Genomic DNA, 19988 nt, shown 5'->3' with positions numbered 1-19988 from the left:
CTGAATTCCTCCTCTGTCTTGGACGAGGACGTCCTGGAAGACCTGAACAAGCAGCGTCGGACGTGTTTGGGTTCTGAGATCCTTAAGAACCCCAAGGATCCGGTGTATCCTTTGGTGACGGAGTATGTGGACGTGGTGAACAAACACCCACCGACCCAACTCCCACCAGATCGAGGCGTACGGCATGAGATTGATCTCGTGCCTGGCACAAAGTACTGCGTCACGAGGCAATGGCATCTCCCGCGCGAACAGTGCGATGTCATTGATGCCTTCTTCGCTGCGAAAGCGAAGGCAGGCATGGTGCGGGAGTCGAAGTCCCCGCACTCGACGCCAACTTTCTGCGTTCGGAAGCCGAACGGAAAGTGGCGTCTAGTTCACGCTTATAACAAGCTGAACAACGCAAAAGTGCCGGCCCAAACACCAATCCCACGAAAGGATGTGTTGTTAAACAACACGGCCGGAGCGTACTGTACAGTGCGCTGGATCTGGTAGACGGATACTACCAGATCCTGATGCGAGAGAGCGGCATCCCGCTCACCGGGGTACGGACTTTGACGACACTCCGTACCCCCGCTCATCGTGAGCGCTAGAAGACGCGCTTGAGGATGCCCCTTGGCAGCATGCGCTTGCTGACCATGTGGACAAACCGAACACGAAGATCACGCTGGTCCAGGATGCGGGACAGCAGCTGATCTTCATGGAGCTCCCGTAATTCCGTGGGTGAGTACTTGAGGGACTCCACCCAAGCCTAGAACATGTCCTCACAAGAACTCCAGCTGGGACAGTTCTCGGGGAGAACCCAGGGGTAGCCCCAAAGAGGATAGAGACCACCCCGGTTCTCGGGCTTGTTACCACAAGTAGTGAAGTCCTTAAGAGGGATGCGGTGTGACGCGAGAAGCACACACCGATCCGCCTCCAAGTTGTCAACAAACAACTGTTCCTTCTGAGCAAGAGTACGGTCGTAAATGTTGGGGATTACTGAACTTGACTTGGCGCAGAAACGAATATTGTGTTAGTGTGCGAGACCCAAACTTGGGACAGGTTGGTGCAAGACTAAGTGAGACAGAAGAGAGAAAATCTAACGATCATTACGAAATATACGAAGGCCCTCACTAGTGCTCATTGCTGTTTGAGAACTTGGTGATTTCGCGCTCTACCTCACTTCGTGTGGTTTATCTGGTTATGAGCCCAACTTCAGAGCGATACGTTCTCACAGTTCGTCGCTCTCCGTTCGGATTAAGTGAAGGATCGACTCCGCGTGTGTGGGAATCTCAATCGGGCAGACAAGTCGTTGTTGCTGAGTATCTACGCGCGTATCAGCGAGGACAGCGAGTACGTGTGCTGGCCTGGACACAACCAAATAACATACCGTGGTAGACGGCACTATGGCAGACAACAAGCGTGAGGCGAAGGACAAGGAAGAGAAGAAGGTGCACCCGCCATTTGATGGCAAAAGTTTTGAGGTATGGCTAGAAAGAATAACTCTGAAAGTCGAACGGAAAGGCCTGTGGAAATATTGTAAAGAGGAAGTATCTCAGCCAGACCAGGAAGCGAAAGAGAGTGAACATGATACGTGGAAAATGGAGCCGAGTCGTGCTTAAGAGCTGCTGTATGATACAATGACCGATGAGATTGTGAAATCTGTGAAACATGAGCGAACACCCTTTCGAATTCTGGAGCACTTGAAACAGCGATATGTTGGAAAAGCTTACTTCAGTATGCAGAGGAGCTAGCCAAGCTACGGCGCCTTCGTCTCGGCCAGAGTGCCAATGTAACAGATCATCTAAGCGAAGTCCGGCGGTTGATGGATCGGGTTGCATTGTTAGGCAAGCCACTCGATGACTATGTCAAACCCGCTTTGCTCATTGAATCGCTGTCAACAGAGTACGATAATGTTGCTGAAACCTTCTTAGCAAGTCATATACCAAGGGATACCAATGAGCCGCCAAACTACAAACAATTAGAGCATGCTCTGGAGATTGCGTACGATCGACGACAAGGCCGAAAGCTTGAGTAAGAAATGGAAGAGAAGGCGTTCTTCAGTGGTTCAGGCCGAGGTCGAGGTCGAGGTCGAAATTCAGCTCGTGGTCGTGGTGGAGGACGCTGTTATGCTCGTGGAAGAGGATGCGGCGGCCCCGTTGGACGTGGAGGTAATTTCGGTGGTGGCCGGGGTTTCGGACGTGGACGAGGTCGTAATGGAGCTCCAAATTTCGGGCAAACAGTTTCAGCTGGAAGAGGATCAGGATCCGTACAAAACGCTAGTGAAGGGTGTTATCATTGTAGTGAGCACGGGCATCATGTACGTGACTGTCCTCGTCTTGGAAAACGCCCGCCACGTGATCAAATCTCCAGCGAGCCTGCTCATAAGCGGTCTAAACCTAATGACAGTGGACACAAAAGAGACCCAGCGAAAATGCATTGTGCTCAGGTGTTGAGAGTGATGATAAGCTTATGTTGCTTCTGCTTTAGTGACTCCTGGAAAAGGTTTTGAACTCACGCACGACTTTTGGTATTTAGATTCCGGAGCAACGAGTAATATGACTAACAAGAAAAGTGATTTCGTAGCATTTACTCCTGTGAGCTCTCTTGTAAGAGTGGGTGGTGGTAATTGGCTTGCTGTGGCTGGTATTGGAAATGTTCAACTCAATTTGATCACTGACAACGGCTGTCACACACTACTATTACGCGATATACGTTATATCCCTGAGCTTCAGTGCAGCTTGTCTTTAATTCGAAAGCAAATACCACAAGAGCTGATGCCACACGAACGAGTACGCGTACATTTTGACGAGGAAGGAGCGGCAGCAGTAATGTTGGAGTCGGGTGTTGCTATGGCAGCTGCCGATGAAACCAGCCTGTCCGGCTGCATCTTCAGCCTAAAGCAGATGGTGCAGTATTGGTAGCGAAAGACCCCAGAAAGAATCTACTGAGCATTCAGTAATGGCATTTCCACCAGGCAGACAGACGTTCAATGCTTTGTTTCGACATGCGCAGTGGCCCTTATCTCACTTGGATCTACGTATGCCGGACAATTTTTGATGTGATTCGTGTGTTAAAGGCAAGATGAGGAGAAAGAGCTTTCGAGTGAAGCAAGGCCATCCAGCCCGTAAGTGGTTAGTGGGTGAACGCGCACGTCTAGCGGTATTTTGCCATTTTCGTTGACGAAGCTAGCCTCTTCATCACTCTTTATCTTCTGGAGCATCGCAGTGATATTTACGAAAAAATTCAGCATTATTATGAGCAAGTAAAGACTCAGCTGAATGTTCGAATGAAGGAGCTACATAGTGACAATGCAGCCGAATTCACCAAATTTGGCGAAGCTTGCACGAAGAAAATATGGGATGGACTACACAACAAGTGTGAAGCATACTCCTGAGCAGAATGGAATAGCAGAACGTATGATCAGAACAGTCACGGAGCGTATGCGTTGCATGCTTAATCATTTTCCACTGCTACAAGAGTTATGGGCTGAAGCAGCTATGACAGCAGCTTACAATGTCAATATCGTCCCGAATGCAACTAGAGACATGGATATTCCTTACGCAATATGGTACCGGGAGATGCCTGCATACTCAAAGCTGCGAGTCTTTGGTTGTGCGGTCCTAGCCTACATCGACAAAGTGGAAAGACGATAATTGACGCGAAGGCACGTGAGGCGATCTTTGTAGGGTATGGTAGGGACGCAAAGGGTTATCGACTACTTGATAGTCAAACCGGAAAGAGGTTTTATAGCCACACATTAGTGTTTTATGAGGAAAAGGCGGGGGGGGGGGGGTCGGCTTCCATAACAACAGCAGTCGACTCGGGTGTCTGGCCCAAATGTGCCCACTACAGAGTATCTTGATGTTGAGAATACTCTGCTGGAAAAGCCTCCTTCCATGATGGACAAAGGGCATGAACGAGAAGAAGCTGTAAGTGGGACCACAACCCCAATCACAAATGACCGAGCAGATGGGGCAATTAGAACAGGAGAAATTGCTCGGTCAGGTGGGTCTGATAGCGATGCTCGTGATGGCTCTGCTAGTGATGCACTAGAGCAGGAGCAAAAACAATGGGATCGAGCCACAAGTGTCGCCTCAGAAGAGATAAATTATGATGGACTAGGGCAGCAGCAAAAGCGATGGAGTCGAGCCACAAGTGGCGCCTCAGAAGAGAGAAATTGGAAGCGTCAGCGCTTAAGTAATGATCCTTTGTCAGAGATTGGTGCAGAGAAGACACCAAATACTTGCAGTGATTCAAGAAAGCCCGTTGCTGCGCATGCATACAGGAGACCCAGTAATAAAGAAAAGCGGGGTCTAGTTGAGTGGCACGCCTCCAACACAGGCAGTGCAGACGCCACAGCGGGATGCTTCAACATACCTGAAGCTGATACTGAGGTCACACGAGTTGATGACAGCTCAGCATCACTGCCACATGAGAGTGTCGCCAGTGAGAAGAACGTGACACGCAGCGGACGTACCTCCAAATCGCCACGATGGCTCGGAGATTTTATCCATCTGGCTCATGTTGCAACAAACCCCAATACAAACAAGAGGTCACATCTGACTGAATGGGAGAAAGCTCGCGAGGAGCTTCAGTATGTCATGGCTAAGGAAAAGGCCTTATTATGGTGGGATGATTATTGTTGCTTGTCATCTAGTGCGGTGATTGAACCAGCTAGTCTCCACGATGCAACGGAAGGAGAATATGGATTAAAGTAGCTGATAGTGAGTATGAAGCCCTTGGGAAGAATGTCACTTGGGAGCTTGTTCCACGAAAACAAAACGTGAAAGTGCTGAGAAATCGCTGGATATTCCGAATCAAATATCTAGCGAATGGATAGTGGAGCGTTTTAAGGCTCGCCTTGTGATGAAAGGGTTCATGCAAGAATATGGAGTAGATTACCTTGAGATATACTCTCCAGTGGTTCGACTTGAAATGTCACGTACACTACTCACGCTGGCGGCTGTGTGGGATTATGAAGTCCACCAGTTGGATGTAACGACCGCGTTCTTGAATGGTGAGATTGACGCTGAGGTGTATATGGAACAGCCAGAGAGATACATTGTGGAAGGCAAGGAGGACTGGGTTTGGCGGCTGCGAAAGAGCTTGTATGGGCTCAAGCAGGCCCCACGAGTTTGGTTTGAGCTCTGAAGTCACATATAAAAGAGAATGGCTTTACGGTATTGGATTGTGAACCGTGTGCTGCCATCAAGGTGGTGAATAAGGACCTCGTATTCATCACAATCTACGTTGATGATTTGATTCTGTTTGCACCAACAAAGACGACCATCCATGAGATAAAGAAAATGCTGTCTTCTCATTTTGACATGAAAGATCTCGGAGAAATTCACTTTATTCTTAAAATCGACAAGAAAGAACGATTTTCATCAGCCAGAACAAGCATGCCGAATCTGTATTGCAGCGATTCCGTATGATCTCGTGTAATGAGTGCATAACGCCAAGTGAAATGAACATAAAACTGACCAAAATTATGTGTCCAAAAGAGGCTGACGAAAGAGAGCTAATGCAGCCGAAACCATATCGCGCTATTGTGGGTAGTCTTATGTACTTGATGCTGGGCACGAGGCCTGATCTGGCATACGCAGTACGCGAATGCAGTCAGTTTCTCGAAAACCCGGGTGTTATGCACTGGAGCGCAGCAAAACGAGCTCTAAGATATTTGAGAGAGACCACAAACTGGGGTATTCGACTTGGTGGATTGGAGTGGAGCGACGAAGATCTTGACGATCATCTCAGAGCGTACGCAGACGCTGACTTTGCGAATCGACCAGATGATCGTAAGTCCGTAGCAGGATATCTTACTCTATTCTGCGGGAGTGCTATCTCGTTGTGCAGTCAAACTGAGAAGACAGTCGCACTGCATACTACGGAAGCTGAGTTCATGGCATTAAGCTTGTTGACACAAGAAGTTGTACACTTGCGACAGATGCTTAAGGAGCTACAGGTTCAGGAGCGGCGGCCGTCACACGTTTGTGTGGATAATGAGAGCGCCAGGAAAATAGCTAAACCCCGTCTATCATTCGCGAACCAAACATATCGATGTACGACACCATTTCATACGAGAACGAGTGGAGCTGAAGGATATTGAAGTACTCGAGTACCAGGACGCGAAAATGTGGCAGACGCCTTTTCCAAGCCGCTACCACGAACGACATTTGAAAAGCACAGAGCTACTATGGGGTTGCTGTCAAATGAGGCGTTTAAGCAGCGCCACGTCAATGGTCAGTAGGTTAGGCTGTTGGGGATTACTGAACTTGACTTGGCGCAGAAACGAATATTGTGTTAGTGTGCGAGACCCAAACTTGGGACAGGTTGATGTAAGACTAAGTGAGGCAGAAGAGAGAAAATCTAACGATCATTACGAATTATACGAAGGCCCTCACTAGTGCTCATTGCTGTTTGAGATTTAATGATTACGTGCTCTACCTCACTTCGTGTGGTTCATCTGTAAACACCCCTAGAGGTGTGGCCGCCAACAAGACCACGATGAGCGACGAGAAGCTCCAAGAGAGGACAGCCCAGATATCTCCTCGGGAGGCCAATACCCTCTTGAGCTGATGGCAGCTCCCTTACTGACGGGTGCCACCACCGAGCCCCAACGCGCATACTGGGCAGCTTGGAAGTCCTCCTGCTGCTGGCCGAGGTCATTCGTGATCTCCCGGGGATCAGGAATACCACCCTCTTTCTCTTCCTCCTCGTTCTCGTCCTCTTCATCAGAGGAAAAGAAGAAGGCTCGATGTGAGTACCGAGTCTTCTTCTCCTCGCGGAGAGGAGACTTAGAAGCCGTACGCTTCTTAGAGGGCTTGGCGCCTTCGGCTTTAGCGGCCTTAGCACGCGCAAGACCCTAGGCAAGCGAGAGACGTTTGCGAGATTTCTCTTCCTCATCGTTACCAGCTTTGGGAGTGCCCTTAGCCTTGACGGCCGGACTCTCAGAGCGCACAGACGTCCTAGGACTGTGATCACCTTGATCACTAGCGAGCGACTGCACGCTGTCGTCCTTATGCTCGCTGGGCACTGGGCTGTGCCCTCCCGCAGAGCCCGTAGGAGCATCGTGCATGCTCTCGAACTCGGTTTCGTTCTCACTGCCAGAGTCGAACTCACGTTCAGCAAACCGAGGGTTCGGACGATTGTCTGGAGAGGCTGAGGGCGACGGGCTGCGGCACTTTCTTGTTCGCTTGCCCACAGCCGCTACACCCGATATGCCGATCGCCTCGGAGGCCACCTGAGTAGCCTCCTGAAGTGCCGATCCTTTGCCGTGAGGCTTAGTGCTCTGGGCTTGCGCCTTTCCGACAGCAGCTTAGGAGCGTGTCTTTGTACCGCTCTTTGCAGTGCCACGAGGCATGAGGCATGACAAACGGCCGAAGTGGAGACCAAGAAGAGGAGCGCACATACTGCTGCTTGAGGCTCTAACTGTGAAGTGAGCCTCCGCCGCGCTCGCGCGGCCAAGTCAATGTTTTTTGACTTTGAGAATGAAAGTTTGTGACGAACACTTCTTCATTCTGATTGGTCGGTAAACCGAACCTAAAGGGGGAGAATGTAACGGGGTACGTAGCCCTAAGTGTACCACTAGTTACATGAAGTGGGACACGTCATACTTCGGGATATTTGGTACAAGGTACCAAGGTCGTCTAAATCCAACCATGGGCTGATGACATTGCTTTTCTATTGGTGACTTATAGTTTGTATTTAACCCAATCTTTATCTACCTATGAATATACTCAGTTTACATTCGACGTTAAACAGGTCACTTTGCTCCCTTTCGATAAAAGGGGACATGTCAACTGCCGTTCACTGAGAGTTTGTATACTCTCGGAAGCCAACTTCCTCTAGCGCAAGGTGCTGTGTGACCCCGTCACACGTTAATTCTCCGCGCTAAAACAATAAGTCTCTTCGCTTTGTTGTCATTTACCTAGCTTCCTTTATTTAGTCTCTCGCCGTAGAGAGCTTGCGACAACCACCGATGATGCGAATTTGCTCTCGGTCCCGCCACCATTGCCGGAAGCATGATGCGCTTATACACCAACCCAACTGACGAAAGTGTTTTCGGCATGTGATGGAATACCACCCAGAGGTTCCGAAAATGTTATTTTTATTGAGACTGGCAAAACAGCAATACAAATAACTTTAAGTGCTTGGAGCACCACGGGTGCAAAAATTATTGGTGTTATTGCATGCAGTATACCGTGGGCTGATACTCGTCTAGTTGGTGGGAGCCTCACCACGCACAACCTTCCGGACTGTGGCAGCGTTCCAGTAGGCTCGTTTACCTTGAGGAATAAAATCGACTCCTGATGCAGCGGGGTCATGCTCTGGCAGTATATTCCCAGCACAGCCTTCGCCTGGTTTGAAAAGCGCTCCACAAGGTTAGACGTCGGCGCGATGCAGGCTATGTGGTCTTTAAAGCGTCGGGCTTTCTCCCGCTGGCGACGTGCCTTCACAAGTATGTCCTTCGCAAAATCCTCTCTCGCCGCCTTGGCTGGGGGCTCTTTACCTGTGGGTCGGGTACCACCAGACACGAGCTTGACAAGCACGTCGGACGATTCCTCTGGGATGGCTGCTTCATTGCCGAGAAGAACCTGGACGCAAGCTTCCTCGAGCGCGGGGCTCTTGACGATCGATGCGTCAGGCGCGAGGTACTTCTTGACGTCTGGTGCTAACTTGATTAAGGCGTCGAACAGGTTGCGCACATCCAGCAGCACCGCACTATCAGCCTGTTGAAGCTGCTTCGAAGTTGACTCGAACTTCTTGGAACACCCACAAGAGCCTTCTTGCCACGACGGGAGAGTAGCATCGACGTTATCTCATCATCATCAATCTTATCCATTACTTCCTTGAGCTTTACATAGCCGTGGACCATCGCAAATGCAGACGACCAGCGAGCCGCATGACGAAGTACCAGACGCAAGGTGGCCAATGGGCTGAATACAAAACATTAAAAAAATATTAAAATATAATTTATTAGAGTTCAATCACAGAGTAGTGTAACGTTAAAAGGGGACTTACGGTAAATGAGCAGCGGCGATCAGGGAGTTCTTTAGCTTGATCATAAAGGTGATCGTGCTCAGCGAGCATGAGGTTCACGGCCAGGTTGAGGCGGTGACTGGCGCAACCCACCAAAGGGACATTGAGTTCCTCAGCAATTTTACAGTTTACACTGCAATTGTCACCAACGATGTACGAGATGTTGTCGGTTGACTTGTTAAGGAACTTTAGTATAGCCCCTATGAAAGACACATGTGCGAGGCCGTATGGTCGTCCACATCTTCATCCACCAATGGGGCCATGGCGAGCAACACGTTTTAGTCTCCCCGTCGTGGTGAAAGGAGACGACGATCGCGACGATGTGCTCCGACCGAAAGGTCCACCCGTCAAAAATGATGACAAACGATTTAGGGAGGATATTGGCAATTACGATCTCGACCTCACGAGTTAGTAGCGTCATGTACTTCACGAGACTGTCGGTCGACAGAGCGTCGATGCTCACGTAGTCGGCAGCGGCCTTTGACTCGCAGAAGCTGAATGGAACGTTGGCTGTGAGCACCATGTCGATCCAGGCGAAGATTTTGGCCGTCATGTCGTCGATGACGCCGACAAGAGTGCCCTTCTCACCAACAGCTGCCGTCACCTCGGCCACGAAGTTGGAATGCCACACAAAGATGTGCTGGAGCAAGTTCGTGTAGCCAGTGTTGGGCTCCATCTTGCGACGGACACCACAACGGCAGCGATAGAAGACGGTGGCCTCACCATCATCGTCCAACACGACCTTGAAGTAGAACCTTGCCACTTCCTTCGAGGCGAACGGAGCTGTGGAATGCTTGGCCTTCTTGTCCTTGCGCTTGGCCTTCTTTAACGGCCTCGTGGGCGCGATAGTGGCCTGACTCGTGGCAGAAGCTGTGAGCGGCTGGCTCTACGTGCGCTTCGTGCGCTTCGGAGGCATTGCGGTGGGTGTGGGTATTGGAGACAGATCGGACAATGACAGTGCTGCACAAAATGCAGGTGGCTCTCGCGGAGTCTCAGCGACTTACCATCAAAATGAGAGGGCAAGAGCGCGGCAGATCGATTGTAGATTGCGGTTCAGCTGGACCGCTGGTCCGTAGGGCTCCATCAAGCACGGTTAAAGGTTATTGCCTGGGGAGAGCGCGGAATAAATTATTTGATTTTGAAATAGGAGCTCTTAAATAAATTATCTTACTGCAAAATAAAAAAATATTTAAAAAAATAACATCTCTTTTAAGTTGATCGCACGCAGTTTTAAACTGATCTCGAATCTCTGGCGGCATGACAGCAAAATTGGGAATTAAATGGTAGGCGAGTTATTAGCTGAACTGATTCTAAGAAATTCTAGGGTACCTTTCAATACGATTGGCTCATAAAAATTGAGCTGAAAGGATTCTGTAGAAATTCTAGAATGCACGTTGTATTCATTGAATACTATTCAGCGGCGCTCTATTTCAATAAAACGCTCTCAGAAGCGCAATTAGGAGGGCGGTTTATTCGCAAGGGGTGGACTCCACCACCATTTTGTTGGGTAAGTCGCACATCGTCACTGGTGTACTCATTTTTGACGGTGCTCAACGCTGTTTATAAGCAATATAGTACATGTAGCAAGCTGCTTTTATTTTTAAATACACTCACTTCGCCGTGAGTGGAGCGCTCGCTTAAATCTACCTCTGTTGCACTTCAATAGGCCCAAGAAGTCGGTAGCATTAGTCATTTCGAACCTCGTGGAGAACTGTTTTGTGACGAAACGAACACTTCTTCCTCCCAACTGATGTGTTGCACATACCGGTACCAGGTGTGGCTTGTTAAGTACATTTTGACATACAAGTTTGTGGCCAAAAACCAAAGACCTCCGGACAAGATGATGCGATCCGCTGCGCAACACGTTGCTCGCCGCGCAAGCACCTCGGCTGCGGCCAGTGGACGTCGCACCGCGACGCGCTCCGCAGTCCTGCGCTGCATTGCTCCGAGTTCGCGTCTTGTACAGCGCGGCGCCAAGTTCGCTCCGTCCGCGCAGCACCTCAGCGCTTGCTTCAGCACCAGCGCTGCGGACGACACAGGTGCATAAAATCTCTACCTGCATGCGAATTAACCGCTGCAGTGATTGCACTATCATTTGAAGTATATGGACTGACGGATAATTGTACTCTCGCTGTTTCATAGCTGCAGCGGACCGCCACGAGTTCCAGGCTGAGACGCGCCAGCTTCTGGATATTGTGACGCACTCCATCTACACGGACAAGGAAGTTTTTATCCGCGAACTCATCTCCAACGCCTCGGATGCCTTGGAGAAGCTGCGTCACTTGCAGTCGACTGGAGAGTCCATCCAGGACGCTGAGCTGGAGCCCATGATCGTCATCACCACGGACGAGAAGGCCGGCACACTGACGATCGCGGATACCGGTGTGGGTATGTCAAAGGACGAGCTTATCGAGAACCTAGGTACGATTGCTCGCTCCGGCTCAAAAGCGTTCCTGGAGCAGCTAAAGGAGAGCTCTCCCGGTGAGTCCGGAGATGCATTGGGTGGCATCATCGGTAAGTTTGGAGTAGGATTCTACTCCGCATTCATGGTTGCCGACAAAGTGGAGGTGTACTCACAGTCGGCGGTCTCTGGCCGTCAGAGCCACCTGTGGCGCTCGGATGGTAGTGGATCGTACGAGGTTGCCGAGGCGGACGATGTGACGCGCGGCAGTAAGATCGTGATCCACCTGAAGGATTCTTGCAAGGAGTTTGGCACGAAGTCCAAGGTGGAGTCCATCATCCGTCGCTACTCGAACTTCGTGTCGTTCCCGATTGTTCTGGATGGCGACACGGTGAACACGGTGCAGGCTCTTTGGACCAAGAGCGAGAGCGAAGTCACGGACGAGGAATACACGGAGTTCTATAAGTTTATTGCCAACGCGTTTGACGAGCCGGCGTACCGCGTCATCTTCAAGGCGGATGCGCCAATTGAGTTGAAGACTCTCTTCTTCATTGGAACATCGCACACCGAGAAGTTCGGCTACTCTCGCTTGGAGCCGGGTGTGAGCTTGTACTCGCGTAAGGTTCTCATTGAGCGCAACTCGCCCGACATTCTCCCAGACTGGATGCGCTTCGTGCGTGGCGTCGTTGACAGTGAGGATCTCCCTCTCAGTCTTTCGCGTGAAAAGATGCAGGACAGCCGTCTGATCCACAAGATTCGTGACGTTCTCACGAGAAGAATTATCCGCTTCCTGGAGCGTGAGGTTCGTCAACTGTGTATTGCTGTTTAAAAAGTCAATTTCTACCGATGACTAACGTTTCCATGTGTGCATTAGTCCACCAAGGAACCAGAAAAGTTCGAGAAGTTCTTTAAGGAATTTGGACAGTTCGTGAAGGAGGGTATCTGCACGGACTTCGCCAACAAAGACGCTCTGGCGAAGCTTCTGCGCTACGAATCAAGCCAGGTGGACGAAGGTAAGCTGACGACTCTCGATGAGTACGTGTCACGCTGCCCACCGGACCAGAACGAGATCTACTACCTCTGCGCTCCTACTCGGGCTATTGCGGAGTCTTCGCCGTACTTCGAGGCCTTCAAGTAAGTGGACGACACTGTCCTTGCTGACACCTTTTTACTGACCGGTTTTTTGATTGCAACAGGAAAATGAACAAGGAGGTTTTGTTCGTCTACAGTCCCATCGATGACTTCGTGATGACGAACATTGCCGAGTTCAACGGTCGTAAGGTTATCTCCGCAGAGCACGCTAAGGTTGACGTCGTCAGTGACGACAATGCGTCCGGAAAGAAGCTGTCGAAGGATGAGCAGGACCTTTTCGGTGCTTGGCTGAAGCTGACTCTCGAGGACAACGTGAAGGAAGTCAAGGTATCATAACGATCTTCGCTGCTGTGCTACCGAGTATAGTACTGATTCGTTGTGGTTTCTTGTAGTTCACATCCCGTCTGACTGACTCGCCTGCTATCATCGTGGATCACGAGTCGGCCTCGATTCGCAAGTACGTGGCACGCGATGTAGAGTTTGCTTGGTTCACTTTTGGTGACTTATGTTGTGTTCGGTTGGTGGCAACAGGATGATGCAAATGGTTAACGACCGCGCAGGTCAGGACATGAGTGGCCTCTCCAAGAACGTGATGGAGATCAATCTGAACCACAGCATTATTGTGGACTTAAACGCGCTGCGGGAAGTCAACGATGCCCTCGCCAAGAAGGTGGCCCGTCAGGTTCGTCTCGCTATTGATTGCTTCATTTGTTTCCCAACGCCGAGCTAATTTAGATGTTGTCAACGTAAAAGATCTATACCAACGCGACGGTGGCCGCTGGTCTTGTGGAGGACGGCCGCACGATTCTTGGTGGCCTGAATGAAATCCTTGCTGAGCTCCTGGAGCAGAGCCTGCAGAAGTAGAGCGATCGACCGGGGAACGAGGTGTGGATCTAGCAAGTGCTGCGTCCGTCAGGATGCTTGCAACCTAGCTGGGCTTTAGATGCTTCCGCAATGCAATGGAAAACATTTCGTCCAAAATTGTCGCTAACACGAGGCTCTACTTCAAGAGTTCTTTGTAAGCTCTTACTTTTGGATGTTCGAAAACAATTGTTAACCATACCACAATTGTTCAATTACACCTCTCTTTACTGACATAGCTCCGCGTGTTTCCTCCAGTCATCGAGCAGAACAGTCGCATTGTTGAGGGCAAACCTCATCGGCAATTCATACCCAGACAGCCAAGCATGGTGTTCGCCTTCCGCTCAGCCGCCACGCGAGTGACGCCGGCCCTCGCCGTATTCCTTGGTGGCGCGACGCTCGGTGTGACACACTCGAGGACGGCCCGCGCGGAGGATAAACGCGACCTGCGCGACCTTGAGTTTGGCGTGCCACACGATCGCAAGCGTGTAGATCCTATGTCGCCCTTCTTCCCGTCAGACAAGCACCCGTGTACGCACGCAGGTATGTTTATCCCTGGCTGCCACGAGCTCAAGATCTTCTCAGGCTCGTCGCACTTTGAGCTGGCTGACGACATTGCGCGGCGTCTTGGCACCCGCGTGGGTAAGATCAAGCTGGGTCGCTTCGCTGACGGCGAAGTGCAGGTGCAAGTGGGTGAGAGCGTGCGCGGTAAGGACGTGTACCTCGTACAGAGTCTGGCGAGCCCCGTGAACGACAACATCATCGAACTGCTGCTTATGGTCAGCACGATGCGTCGTGCCAGCGCTAAGAAGGTGACCGTCGTGCTGCCGTAAGTGAATAACGATATACCTCAGCTCTGGAGAGCGAGCTAATCTTCTGCTTATGTACAGGTACTACGCATACAAGCATCACCGTCGTGCTAACCCGGCGGCGACCAGTTTGAACTCCAAGTTCATTCAGAGTCCTGCTGCTGACATTGCAAAGATGCTAGAAGTCATGGGTGTCGATCGCGTCATTGCGGTGGACATGCAGATGCGTGTGGAAGGCCACGAAGCATGTTTCTTCAGCTCTGATATTCCCGTGGAAACCATCGAAACTATCATGGCCGGCGTTGAATACTTCGCCACTCAGGTGCATCTCCGTCGCCCGCTCGTTGTGATGGCGCCCAACCCGGAGTGTTTGCGTCGCGCACGTATCTTCCAGACGGGTTTGAACAAGTGGCTGCCGGACTCGCCCGCACAGTTTGCTGTTTTCTTTCACGGCACTGGCAAGAAGGAGTCGGGAGAGCAGTCCCCGGCTGATATTGTGGGCGATGTTAAGGGCGCCGACGTGATCGTCGTGGACGACCTGGTCGACACTAGTGAAACGTTGTCCAAACTCACGAACCTCGCACTCAGCAAGGGTGCCCGCAAGGTGTACTGCTTCGCGTCGCACCCGCTGCTGAATGGCGATGCCGAGCGTTTGATTGAAGACTCAAACGTGTCACAGGTTGTTGTCATGGACACGATCCCGGCGGATCCGAAGGCCTTCCACAGTGACAAACTCAAGCGTCTATCGGTTGCGCCAATGCTGGCGGAGCTGATCCAGGCTGAACACTTCAAGGCGCACTCGTACATCGACAAAGTGAACTCACGCGAGGACTTTAACTACGTGCACCACTATTAAGCTGTGTGCGAGTCTAGAGTTGAAGACTGAGGAAGATAGGTAGTTGTGGAAGAAAGATGACACCGAATGATGTCGATCTGTTGGTCCGGGGACCTTGTCCCTCTTCTGGCGAGAGTTTGAAGCTCGCCAAAGCGTAATACTACTACGCAGTAGCATACTTATGCACACGCATCATGTACTATTTGATTCAATCTTCACACGCCGACTGCTTACTCTTATTGTTGGTACCAGTACTCTTCTTCCTCCTCTTCTTGGGCGAATCGGGGGACGCCAGCGACCTGATTGCCATGCAAATCTGCTTGAACTCGTCGCTCTTCTGGATAGCCACGACCTGGTCAGCAATAGTCTGACCCCAGGCTCTCACAAAGGAAGACAGCGCACTTTCAGCCGCCTCCTGTGCCTCTAGCAGCTTGCGATCCACGTACGGCTCTTTCTCCTTTAGGAAGGGGCACAGAAGCTTATGGTACACGATCGTCGCTCCCTGTCGACATGAAGTAGTTACTATTGATTGCTTGTAGACAGACCCACACACTATGCGACGCACCTTTGTCTGTGGCGACATCATCCAGATGAGAAATAGTGTCTTAGTGATGTTGTATCCTGGCACCAGGCACATGAGCGGCGACGCCACCGCCTCCACGGACGTTGAAGCGCCGTAGACCACCCAATAAGTGAGCCACTGCTTCTCGTCGTGGCCACTTTCAGGCCGCTCCAGCGCCTTAAAGCTCGCGTACATGGGGTATGCCACACCCACACCAAGACACAAGCATCGCGAGAACGAGGCGCCCATACTGCCTTTGGATGTATAGACGCGAAATAGCTGCCACAGAATTTGACAGATTAGATTATAATGTTGCACTAAGACCTTAAGTTGCGTATAGTCAGACGCCACTTCAACTTCACCGTTCCTCGACGAGAAACGCTGGCTGTGAGCCGTTGCTTGCCTGACCGGGGTGAATGTGGATGCCTCTGACCGAGAATGGGATGCTGAAGTTTCCGCTACCGGCACCCATGGAAATGTGGCCATGCTGGATGTCGAAAGTCAGCTGGTCGTGCAGATAAAACCCCACCACCTCGAGACAGGTGTCGAAGTCGTGCACTGCTGTGTCCAGCACGATACTGTTCTCTTCATGCGACAACCACGATACGTGTGTAGTGTTGTTTATGTGGATGAGGAACTTCGGACTCGAATGGACTTTCGACGAGTCCTTCTCGTACAGGAGATCGAGCTCGATCCCATAGAGATCAAAGTGAATGGGTAACGGGTTGTTAATCTTGATCAAGACTTTTAGCTCCAGCAAACATTTGTGTGTCTTGGAGTCAAGCTCCTTGAGCGACGGTTTAATGGAGTACTCGCGGAGTAACGCTGGTTTGTCGTCGATCTTTGCGGGGACATCCACTTTTACATCGACAAGGTTAAGCACCTGCAAGGAGTAGCAATCTGTGTCACGATTGCCTCCACCTACATGGAGGACGAGGTCGTCCCCTGCTAAGTATGCTTGCAACATGGATTGTAGTGGCTCCGACTGGTTTTTGAAAACCTCCGTATACGCGGAAATAAATGTCTGTCCACTTCCCAATATGAATCGCTTGAATCCTGCTACAAGGATTGTCTGTCGTTGTGAAGATTGAACCTTTACTGAAAGTGACGGGAGGTTCCACAACACCCTTGATACATACTCGAATGACACATCTGTGAAGGCAAATATCTCTTGGTCGTCAGATTCCGTATGAAAGTTGGAAAGCGCAATGGTCTTCAGCATCTGCGTCACAACACGTTGCAGCTCTTCCTTGATTCCGTCGACAACACCTGACCCCCACGCATCAGCGCCATATAATGGTGGATCCAATGCATATCGCCACTTCGGAGGGATAACCGCATCCATCGGTGGCCGTGAGTTTTCTCTAAGTAAGTTCGAGACGTCCAAGTGGATTGTAAACGGGACTAGCAGGCACGAAACTAAAACTGGAATATCTCCATGAACATCAATAGTTTCTGAATCAGCGAATACCAAGCTATAGAACACCTCAGGTTCTGTCAACAGCTCAAAACCAACTGGAAATATCATAGTTGTCACTCCAGATTGAAGCTCAAAGGCCGGAGCTTGAAGGTGCAGGACCCCCGTGTTCTTCTTGGCAAACGTAATGTTTAAAGGTCCGACCACGGGCGAGCAGTATGATGGATTTTGAAACTCCATGACCACCTCCCCTACCGTTCTTCGATGACACAGATCAGGCAGCGTCAGTTTGTCCAGCGTCACTGTTGTTTTCCTGAGTAGCGCCACGAACAAAATGTGTACAAGCAGCAGCATGGCGACGACCGCACCCAGCAGCATCAACCAGCTCGGACTCACCTTGCCTCGCCTTCGGTGCAGAATACGTTCATCTTCAGACACCTCTCCACCGTCTAGAAGTGGCTGGAGATCCACATCATCGTCGTCATACAGCGGCATCATCGTCTCTGTGTTTGAAGTGACAATGGTAAACTTATGATTCCTTTTTGACCAATCGGACACTAAAATAATCAACAGTAACGACCACGTTTTTCAGCCAATCGTCGAATAATATTTTGTATTAGCGCTCACTTCAACATCCACCATGTCCACCGCGCAGGCGCTGCTCACGAGGTTGCAGGACCGCGGCAAGAATACGCCTACGTCTGTGCGTCATATACTACTAGAGCTAGCATCTTGCTGTCGATCTGAGGGTGCCAAGGTTACCATCCTCACCGATGGCTTGGAGCCGCTCCTGGCACTGGCCGCGGGCGATCAGGAACTGCCGCGCGGCGAGACGCTCGAAGTGCTGCTGGAGCTTCTTACACTGATCGTTCTAGAAAATCCCGATACTAAAACAAACGCAGTTAGGGGCGGGGCAATGGAACTGGCAATTCGATGTCTGCATGAAGTGTCAGTAGGTGCTGGAGGCAGCAGACGACGCGCTAAGATCTTGAAGCGCGCACTAGAACTCGTGAATCTATTGAGCCAAACTACCGAGTCAAAGCAGCAAGGGAGACAGACCGTCGTGATCAAGCAAATTTTAGAGATGATGGCACGTCCAGATGAGGACGAAAGCGTCTTGGTTCGGGCCACAGATACACTAGGGCGCTTCATTGATGGCAGCGTAAAGAGAATCCAAGTTGCAACCCAGGAACACGCCATCACCATTCTGATCGGTCTGCTGAATTTGGTACATATAATGCGTCTACTGAGTTTGATCCATATAGCTAAGGAGTCTTATACTGGCTGTTGTGATAGACTGGTGACAGTAAATTGAACTTGAAGCGAACCGTGTGTGAAGTCCTGATTCTGATGGGTGAAGCGCCAGGGATGCTCCAAATGATGGCCAAGCAAGATATCGTTAGCGCTTTGTGTGTCTGTCTGCGTATGGACCCACGGAGTCGAGAAGTGGAGTGTGGTGCTGTACGCTTATTGTCACGAATAGTACGAGACGCACAAATGTACGGCCAAATTGTTCGCGAAGAGATGATACCGCTTCTGTTCCAAGTCATTGAGCATAATAGCAATACTAAAGAGATGACGGTGGTAACGTGCGCCATCATCGCTGACTTGTCCGACTTTGCTCGACAATGCAAGTTGGACCTTTCTCCTTTCGTGAAGAACTGCAAAGGGAAAATGCTCGTTCTCGCCGCTACTTGCCATGCACAAGAGGCCAGTGTGGCTGACAACACGTTTCGCTTCTTTGTCAATGTTTCGAATAACCCAGTGGACATCCCTCACTTGATCAATTCAGAGACAATAGAAGGTTTGTTGTCGCTGTATGTGCTTGCCGGCGGATCTAGCTATCTTGCTGAATTAGCAGGACATTTAGTTCACGTGATTTCGAGACTGAGTCGGTCGACGCTGGAGCAATTCACAATGCAAGAAGAAGATATCACACTTCCCGCGCTGTTTCTCTGCTTGAGAAATTATCAAGAAAACATCCGATTTGCATCGCAGGTTTTCGCCATTTTGGCGAAACACTGGAAGACACAGGTACGTATGCATTGCATCCGTGAGTTTTTATTGTTTCTAAAAAGTTACTTTCGATTGGAAATTATGGCTGCCTAGTGTTACGATAAGAGCGTGCAGGCGATTACTGGCTACATCGGCATTGCAGTCGACATACTTTGCAGAACTATTCCGTCTTCAACGTCGTGGGGAGACCAGGTGCGTTAAATCCAAACCTTCAATTCCAGGATTTCTGTGTCGTGTTAACTAATAAAAACGAAAATGGCACAGACAGTAGACATAGTAAATTTCGTCAGAGAGATGATGCTCTCCAAGAACGGCGCTGATGTTGTCATGAGCTGTGGTGGAAAGGATTTATTGGAAATGCTTCACACCTACCTTGATGCCCGAGAGGAGAATTTACCCCCTGACGTCGAAAGCGCTTATAATCATGAGATGCCCACCCCAACCGCGTCACCACTTCTGAGCAACACTTTTGGCGGCGAAAGTATTGCATCCATTGTGGTGAAAATGCTCGAGAAAGCAGTTCTTGGGATAATTGATGTAGAAGCGATAAACGATATCTCCTCGTCTAATTCCAGTGCAAGTGTCCAGCAATTACCGTCATCATCCCGCAGAACGGGCTTGCGTCTTGGGGATACCGAGTATGAGGACTACGTGTCCAAACTATTGCGTTTGGAGAGCTCATGCCACTTTAAGCCGATAGAGACGTCAGGTAGAACCGCCATCAGCATCGAGCCGGAGACTATGTCGTACGCGATACAACCCAAGGAATATTGTGCTGAAAGCAAAAATGACATTGAAGAATCAGTCGAGCAAAAATTGAGTGAAGAAAGCGAGAGTGTCGACGTCATTTCGTCACCGGAGTACTTGTATTGTGGAGAAGACGGAGTGGCTGGCACTAGTGCAGATAATGGTGAAGAAAATGATGATGACAGTGATGACGAGGAAGAGGTTGAAAGTATTGAAAAAGAGGA

The 19988-nt window shown here is 50.3% G+C and overlaps 4 protein-coding genes across 4 annotated transcripts; 3 read left to right on the top strand and 1 right to left on the bottom strand.

Moving 5' to 3' along the window:
- Nucleotides 1-10864: 10864 nt before the first annotated feature.
- PITG_05552 (heat shock protein 75 kDa, mitochondrial precursor) lies at nt 10865-13498 on the top strand (the record flags this gene model as incomplete). The annotated part of the gene is made up of 7 exons (XM_002999136.1): nt 10865-11063; nt 11167-12227; nt 12300-12559; nt 12622-12844; nt 12910-12974; nt 13049-13199; nt 13271-13498. The coding sequence occupies 7 exons, from the start codon at nt 10865-10867 to the stop codon at nt 13379-13381; spliced, it is 2070 nt and encodes a 689-aa protein (XP_002999182.1).
- A 164-nt stretch (nt 13499-13662) lies between these two features.
- PITG_05551 (ribose-phosphate pyrophosphokinase, putative) lies at nt 13663-15204 on the top strand (the record flags this gene model as incomplete). The annotated part of the gene is made up of 2 exons (XM_002999135.1): nt 13663-14207; nt 14269-15204. The coding sequence occupies 2 exons, from the start codon at nt 13705-13707 to the stop codon at nt 15041-15043; spliced, it is 1278 nt and encodes a 425-aa protein (XP_002999181.1).
- Nucleotides 15205-15378: 174 nt separating this feature from the next.
- Nucleotides 15379-16551, bottom strand: PITG_05550 (uncharacterized protein; the record flags this gene model as incomplete). Its single annotated transcript, XM_002999134.1, has 4 exons — nt 15379-15389; nt 15425-15524; nt 15588-15863; nt 16018-16551. 4 exons carry the CDS (start codon nt 16549-16551, stop codon nt 15379-15381), a joined length of 921 nt encoding a protein of 306 aa, XP_002999180.1.
- Nucleotides 16552-17641: 1090 nt separating this feature from the next.
- Nucleotides 17642-19218, top strand: PITG_05549 (uncharacterized protein; the record flags this gene model as incomplete). Its single annotated transcript, XM_002999133.1, has 3 exons — nt 17642-18229; nt 18298-19035; nt 19111-19218. 3 exons carry the CDS (start codon nt 17642-17644, stop codon nt 19216-19218), a joined length of 1434 nt encoding a protein of 477 aa, XP_002999179.1.
- Between the last annotated feature and the right edge of the window lie 770 nt (nt 19219-19988).

This window comes from Phytophthora infestans, genomic scaffold, assembly GCF_000142945.1.
Source record: "Phytophthora infestans T30-4 supercont1.7 genomic scaffold, whole genome shotgun sequence".
NCBI lineage: Eukaryota > Oomycota > Peronosporomycetes > Peronosporales > Peronosporaceae > Phytophthora > Phytophthora infestans.
Note: the sequence above shows the minus strand (reverse complement) of the source record. Positions and strands in the feature narration are given on the sequence as shown.